This window comes from Stenella coeruleoalba (genome assembly GCF_951394435.1).
Source record: "Stenella coeruleoalba genome assembly, chromosome: X".
NCBI classification, from domain to species: Eukaryota; Metazoa; Chordata; class Mammalia; order Artiodactyla; family Delphinidae; genus Stenella; species Stenella coeruleoalba.
In genome coordinates, this window is record NC_137152.1 from 19,104,908 (window position 1) to 19,113,389 (window position 8,482).

Consider the following 8,482-nt stretch of genomic DNA (forward strand, 5'->3'; position numbering starts at 1 on the left):
TGGGTTCAGTAGCTGTGGCTCATGGGCTTAGTTGCTCCGTGGCACGTGGGATCTTCCCGGAACAGGGCTCGAACCCGTGTCCCCTGCATTGGCAGGCAGATTCTTAACCACTGTGCCACTAGGGAAGTCCCAGCAATATTGTTTGAGGCACTTACTTTGAAGTAAAAATTTGCACAATTTTGACATTTATAAATGAAAGCATTCGGCTGATTGATTTTAATGGTTGAATCATGAGAGATGCGTATTTCAGGAAACTGAAAACTGCTCTTTTTTCCTCCATTATCTGGTTAGCGTTCCTGTGTGGCCATTTGTTTTAAACATGTCAGCTTCCTTTAATTATTCATTTTAAGCAGTCACTGATTGCTGATGTTATTTAAGTGATCCGGGAACATCTGTAGACTAAAGCCAAGGTCAGTGTTTTGAATACGGGAACAAGATTGGAACGTTTTTCCTAAGGTCAAAGACTGACCTGAAACTGGGGGAGGTCATGTTATAGAAGAATCCAAACGAATTATAAGATCAAAGCCAATTGGTACTGGTGCTTGGCAGAGGCTAAAGCGCTTCCGAGATGGCAGAAGCTCAAGCAGTGCATTCAATGGGGAGCTCTGGTGGTGCGTTCTGGGGACCCCGACTCTAGGAAACTAGGCTGTAGGCGAAGTCAATGAAGTTCGAAGAGTGGCTGCAGGAACAGTGGTAGAAGGTAGTCAAATATGATTAGGGAACGGTGAAGGGAATCCCCCTACTGAGGACTCAGAAAAAAACAAATGGTCAAGCCAAGTTTGATGCTTTTTTACTGGGCTGAGTACTAACGTTGTCCCTGGACAAAAATTAGTCCCAGAGAATGGGGCTAAACCTTATGTGCGGAGTAAGAATGATAACGTTTCTGTGTTAGAGTGTTATAATTAAAGAAGCCAGACTATGGTAACATGAGCCTTGTCTAGGATCCTGGCAGTGAAAGAGAAATACAAAGGTAGACTTGAAATGCATCATGAGGGAAGAACTGATTGAATATGTGGATTTGTTGGAGGTTGAGAAGGTGCCTGTGAGCTTTTTAAACTTAGTGTGCCTGTGACCAGTTGATAGAAAAAGGATAGGCCAATAGGAGTGGCTCTTTGGCGTGAGGAGGAAGATTAGCTCTGCGTTAAGCCTACTGAGTTTAATGTGATTGTGGAAACAGTGATAGAGACAAGTGCGCCGTGTGAGGAAAAATATTGCATGTCCCTCTACTGTGAATGTTCTTTCCTTATCTACATAACCATTTTGTTGGCATCAGTACCATTTCTATAGCTTGCAATCCTGAGTGAACTACTGAGATGATAACGAAGAAGACAGAACATTTAAACTTTCAAAGAATATTTGCCTTTCTTCTTAAAAGTACTAATTAATTTAAAATCAAAAATAAAGGATGTTAAAGTATACAATTTTTTAGCTAGAAAGCCAAATTCAATTAAGTATATTAAAATATTGAGGCTGCAGACAACTCCAGGGTGTATCATTTATATTGCAGTGTATATGAAAACAGCACACTGGAATTTTACATTACAATCTGAGCGGCTATCCTCAATGATGTGAGAAAAAGTATTCATAAATAAATTTTAAAATAACATTTACAGTTTGAAAGTTAAATATGACCAATTAGAAGTAAAATGAAACAAAATATTCTATCCCCATCAAACAAATTTAAAGCGAAAGAACAAACTTAACCACAAATGTGCAAGACTTATATGAAGAAAATTACAAAACTGTAAACAGTCTCAGAAGGATTGGTTAAATGGAGACACATACTGTTTTCCTGGATGGATGCCTTAGAATTATAAAGATAATAATTATATCTCACGTCGGTTTATACATTTAACACAATTCTCATAAAAATCCCAGTGGCATATTATTATTTTCTGATCTTAACAATAGGGATTCTGGGCTTCCCTGGTGGCGCAGTGGTTGAGAGTCCGCCTGCCGATGCAGGGGACGCGGGTTCGTGCCCCGGTCCGGGAAGATCCCACATGCCGCAGAGCGGCTGGGCCCGTGAGCCATGGCCGCTGAGCCTGCGCGTCCGGAGCCTGTGCCCCGCAACGGGAGAGGCCGCAACAGTGAGAGGCCCGCGTACCGCAAAAAAAAAAAAAAAGTAAAAAAACAATAGGGATTCTATAGTTTATCTGAACAAATAAATACATGAGAATAGCATGGGCAAAATTTTAAAGGAAATGTATTGAGAATTATGTAACATTGCCATACTATTTAATCTTAAACATATTATAATGTATTAGAAAAGTACACTAATTAAAGTGGGTATTGGTTTACATAGTGATAGACAACTGAGTTGAGAAGAATTGAAAGTACAGAACAAATCATAATTTGAATACAAATTTATCATACTTTGAAGTTAACATTTCAAATCAGGGTTAAAATGTTGGACTATCCACTAAGTGATATAGAAGCAACAAGTTAAGTATATAAGGTAATAAATTTAGATGGTTATGTTATCTGAGAGAAATTGCAGATATGTTAAAGATACAGATACAAAAATTAAGCAATGAAATGCATAGTGAAAATAGTGTTGAAAATGTTATAATTTTGACATGAAGGGGGGGTTTCATTAGGAGGGGACATGACAGTAAACAAAAGCCACGAAGAGAATTATAACTTGAATACCTATGTATTAATAATATCTAATTACCTAAAAACATATAAAATCTACTGGAAAAAATATAGCATAATGCAGTAGGCAGAAAGACTTATAATAAAAATTCTTCCTAGTTAATAAGAAAAATATGTATCCTCAAAGCAAAAGATGTGAAAGACATGAAGAGGTAATCCACAAGATACGAAGACAAAATACAAACATGTAAAAATCCCAAATCATTGTGGTAATCAGAGAAATTGAAATTTGCAAATATAAGTCAGCATAACCTTAATATTAAAACAAGACAAAGACAAGAAGGGCATATTACAGTCAAATCTCTCTCATGAAAATTGATGTACAAATTCTAAACAAAATATGTTTATCTATCTGTTATGGGTTAATTTATGTCCATTCTCCCTCCCCACCTCCCCCACCCCCACCCACATTCCTATGTTGACCTCTTAACCCCCAGTACCTCAGAATGTGACCTTATTTGAAGATATAGTCTTTACAGAGGTAATCAAGTTAAAAGCAAGACATTGGAGGGGGCCCTAATCTAATATGACTGATAATGTTATAAAAGGGGGAAATTTGGAGACAAACAAGTATACAGGGAGAGTGCCATGTGAACATACAGACGGATGTCTGCAAGCCAAGGAGAGGGGCCTAGAACATATCCTTCAATCATAGCCCTCAGGAAGAAGCAACCCTGCCAACATCTTGATTTCAGACTTCTAGCCTCCAGAACTGGGAAATAGTAAATTTCTGTTAAGTCACCCAGTTTGTGATACTTTGTTATGGCAGCTTTAGCAAATGAATACAATTGCTAATCTAGCGATGAAGAAAAAGGGTAATAGATTAAAACAAATAGGACTTATTCTTGGGATGAAAAAGCAATTTACATCTAAAAATCAAGCAATGTAATACAGTACATTAACAGAAAAAGGGAGAGAAATCATATGATTATAAAATACCTTAGGAAAAAAAAGAAAAAATATCTTAGTAGATCAGGAATAGTAGGGAATTCCATAATTAGATAAAGAATATCTACAAAAGTTCTATAGCAGGGCTTCCCTGGTGGCACAGTGGTTGAGGGTTCGCCTGCCGATGCAGGGGATACGGGTTCGTGCCCCGGTCCGGGAGGATCCCACATGCCGCGGAGTGGCTGGGCCCGTGAGCCATGGCCGCTGAGCCTGCACGTCCGGAGCCTGTGCTCCACAACAGAAGGGGCCACAACAGTGAGAGGCCCGCGTACCGCAAAATAAATAAATAAATAAAATAAAATAAAATATACTACTTATAATAGCATAAAATACCCAGGAGTAAACTTAACAAAATGTGCCAAAATGTGTGCAACTATGTACAATATAAACTAGAAAACATTCTCAAAATAAAGACCCAAATAAATGGAGGGATTATACTACATTTATGGGTTGGAAAATGCAGTGTCCAGAGATGGCAGTTTTCCCAGGTTTTCCCTGTGGACTCAATGTAATCATAGTCAGAACCATAGCAGATTATTTCTTTACTTTTGGAGAAACTAAAAAACTGATTCTAAAACGTATATGGACATCAGTGGGCCAAAAAATAGGCCAAGGCAATCTTTAGGGAGAACTAAGATGGAAGATGTTCACCCGAGATATCAAGTCCTACTATAAAGCTGTGACGATTAAAAGTCTGGTGTTGGTACGTGGCAGACAGACTGATCAAGGAACTACAATAGCTCAGAAACAATCCCACACACATACGATTGTGTGATTTATGACATTATGGTGCCTTGGCAAAGGAACAGTTTACTAGCTGGTGTTGGGTATATTTGTTATATACATACTGAAAAAGGCCTATCTGTACTCTACCTCACAGTATATAAAATTAATTCCAGATTGATTTCAGTACTAATTACAAAATTAAAGCCACCATAATGTTAGAGGGAAACAGAAAATATCTTCATGATTCTGGAGTAGGCAGATTTTCAGAACAGAATATGAAAAACATTACTCATAAAGGAAAGAAAAATGACAAATTAGAGTATACTAGAATTAGGAACTTTTGTTCATTGAAGGACACCAGTAAGAAAGTGAAAAAGCAACCCAGAGACTATAATAAAATACGTTCAAGATCTATATCCAAGAGAGACTTGTTTCCACATTACAGACAGATTCCTGCAAATCAGTTAAAAGCTGTACCATAATAGAAAAAAATGGGGAAAAAGTTGAATGGGCACATGACAAAAGAGGACATCCAAAAGGCTAAGAAATATATGAAAAGGCACTAAACTATCACCAGGCATTAGGAAAAAAAAAAAAGGACAGGGAACAAACAACAGATTTTGCTTTCCCTGAAGCCTTTGCGCAAAACTACTATTTATCTCATTGGCTAGAACTGTATCACTTGGTCAACCCTAGTTGCAAGAGAGGATGATGAAGGAGTACGTGGCTTCTCTAATTTCTCTTGTGTTACTGGCCAAAGAGGAGGAGTTAGGATATTAGTGGTGAACTGCGTGTGTCACAGTGTGTGATCGAGTCAAGTGAAACGTCTAAGAGCTGTACTGAATACACAGGTCTGGAGTGCAGCAGAGAGGTCAGGCTGCAAATAGAAAGTGAGGTTCATAATTATGCAGAGGGCATTTCAGAGCTAGCCTATGGATATAATTACTGAAGAACGTAGAGTGAGTAGAGACGTTAAGATAGAATCCTGGTGTAGACAGAAATTTACCAATCTGTCAGAACAAGAGAGGGAATCACAAAGGAGTGTGAAGGACTGCAGGAGAAAAGTCAAGTGAGAGTAGTGTTTGGGGAGCAAAGGGAAGTGAGTTGCAGGGAGAAATTAGGCAAAACTTCAAATACTAATGCTGGATCTGAATAGGCAAACTCTGAAAGAGTTCTCTTTAAAGCCAAGAACAGGCGGAAGTGTTAATTTAGGCTAATCAGAGAATACTTAGTAAGTTGAGGGCATTTTCACTTCGGTTCTCTACGTATTTTATGTCAAGTGTATGGGATTTTTGGGCTCAGCAGGATTCGAAGGTATTTATTCAGATGATGATAGTTGGTACAAATTTCATAGTTTAACACCATCCACGACAGTTACACTGTCTGGTCATGGACCCTAGGGTTGAGTGACACATTTTAAGCTCATAATGGTCACCTGTGCAATTCAAGACAAAGTGGAGACTTTCTGAATGTGTGGTCTCAGTGCTGCCGTATTAGCCTAATGGGAACTGGGATTGATATTGGCATGGTTCTCCTTGTCTTCACTGAAGGTGATGATAGTTTCTTTCTCCCAAGTTTCCTCATAGCCATAAAGAGACTCTGGGTATGGACTAATGGCCTTGCTACTGCAGTGCTGAGTATAGATGGGAAAAAAACCAGTCATTTGTCTTGTAGCACACTCATCAATCCATTCCCATATCCCTGCTAACAGTACTGATTTTCAAGTGTACTGTAAACTACCTAAGTAGAAATGGAAAAAAAAAAAATGTTGGTTGAACAAAATTGTTACTTTTAATGAGATTTTGTGCTATTGATGTCATTAAAAAAAAAAACTTCCTGTGGCTTTGGATTAAATTAACACGTTTACAAATACTATAAAGCTAATTCCTAGCAGAGAGGGAAATCAACAAGGTGGACATTGAATATTCTTTTCCAAATATATTGAGGAAAAAGGGGTCTGTAAGCTAATATGTCTCAATGAGAATTTTCCACTTCATTGTGTTGTGTTTTAAGTGGTGTTTCATTTTAGGTTGACTTCTTTTTGTTATCAAAGTTGTAACCTTCCTCTTCCAAGTTATCAGATGGTATATGCTTGGCGAATATAAAATGATTATTAAGAAACTGAGGAATTGAAATGGAGAATGGCATTTCTAAGAGCATATAAAAGTTTGCAGACTGTCATCTCTCGGTCTCCTGTCGGCCCGATGGAGGAGGAGGAGGAGGAGGAAGCGAGGGCGCCGCTGCCTGGCGGCGCCAACGAGGCCGGCAGAGGCGCCCCCGTTACACCCCCTGCCCCCGGGGCACTGCCGGCCCTCTGCGACACCAGTCGCCTGGCGCACCGGCTTTTGGCACAGTTGCTGATATGCTTCCTTGGTTTCGGCGGCTATTTTTGCTATGATAATCCTGCTGCCCTTCAGACTCAGGTTAAACGGGATATGCAGGTGAATACCACGAAATTCATGCTGCTGTATGCCTGGTATTCTTGGCCCAATGTAGCTTTGTGTTTCTTTGGTGGCTTTTTGGTAGACCGCGTATTTGGAATACGATGGGGCACCATTATTTTTAGTTGCTTTGTTTGCGTTGGACAGGTTGTTTTTGCTCTGGGTGGAATATTTCGTGCTTTTTGGCTGATGGAATTTGGAAGGTTTGTGTTTGGGATTGGTGGGGAGTCCTTAGCAGTTGCCCAGAATACATATGCTGTGAGTTGGTTTAAAGGCAAAGAATTAAACTTGGTGTTTGGACTCCAGCTAAGCATGGCTAGAACTGGAAGTACAGTAAACATGAACCTCATGGGGTGGCTGTATTATAAGGTTGAAGCTTCGTTGGGTTCTGCTGGTCACACAACCCCTGGGGTCACACTTACGATCGGGGGTATAACATGTCTTCTTTCACTAGTCTGTGCCTTGGCCCTTGCTTACTTGGATCAGAGAGCAGAACGAATCCTTCGTAAAGAGCAAGGAAAAACGGGTGAAGTTATCAAGTTAACTGATGTGAAGGACCTCTCCTTCCCCCTGTGGCTCATATTCATCATCTGTGTCGGCTATTATGTTGCTGTGTTCCCGTTCACTGGACTTGGGAAAGTTTTCTTTACAGAGAAATTTGGCTTTTCCTCCCAGGCAGCGAGTGCTGTTAACAGTATTGTATATGTAATATCAGCTCCCGTGTCCCCCATATTTGGGCTTCTGGTGGATAAAACAGGAGGGAACATCATCTGGGTTCTGTGTGCAGTGGTGGGTTGCTGTGTACCTCCTGGGACTCTCCTACTCATTGCTTGCCTGTGCATTGTGGCCAATGGTGGCGTTTGTAGTTCCCGAACATCAACTGGGAACTGCATATGGCTTCATGCAGTCCATTCAGAATCTTGGGTTGGCAGTCATTTCCATCATTGCTGGCATGATATTGGATACTTGGGGATATCTGTTTTTAGAAGTTTTCTTCATTGCCTGTGTTTCTTTCTCACTTTTATCTGTGGTCTTACTCTACTTGGTGAATCGTGGCCAAGGTGGGAACCTAAATTATTCTGCAAGATAAAGGGAAGAAATAAAACTTTCTCGTACAGAGTGAGAAGTTTAAATGACTGTGTCATGAGAATGGGCTGCACACATCATTGGTTTGAAAACCTCCAATTTTTTTTCTTTTAATTTAGAGTTTAGTCGTTAGGAAAAATAATGGTCTGGAGAATTATTATATTTATATTTTGAATATATCTATTTTAAAGTATAACTGTGAGGACTGTTTTAGCCTGTGTCTTTTGTATTGCTGAAGAATTCTGCTTTGGAATAGGCTCATCAATGATGAAGTTTAGAAAATTGCATCTGCTACATGCAGGTGATTTTGAGTAAGGACAGTAAATAATGGAAATCTATAGATCTTGTATTGAGATAATTTTCACAAAGTGTATCTTAGGGATATGGCCTTTAATCTTAAAGCAAAAAAAAAAGCTTTTGAGGGATTAGAAAGGATATTTTATATAGAATAAACAATAGCATTTTAATAGGCATTCCCTTTTGTAATAGGGAATATTTGAAAGATATTTTTATGAAGTCTCATTTCCACAAATAGCAGATTGTGTTCTGCTCTCTTTAGTTACTAGAGGTTGCTGAGCAGTGACCCTTTTGAGCTTCTTTATTTCTGTTAATGAGGACCCTAA

At 39.2% G+C, this 8,482-nt stretch overlaps 1 protein-coding gene across 1 annotated transcript; it reads left to right on the forward strand.

The window, feature by feature from the left end:
• Window positions 1-6,407: 6,407 nt before the first annotated feature.
• Window positions 6,408-8,005, forward strand: LOC307180126 (lysosomal dipeptide transporter MFSD1-like). The gene is given in 2 exon segments (XM_079910261.1): window positions 6,408-7,561; window positions 7,563-8,005. Coding segments are annotated over 2 exon segments (1,389 nt in total). The 5' UTR covers window positions 6,408-6,473; the 3' UTR covers window positions 7,864-8,005.
• The last annotated feature ends 477 nt before the right edge of the window (window positions 8,006-8,482 follow it).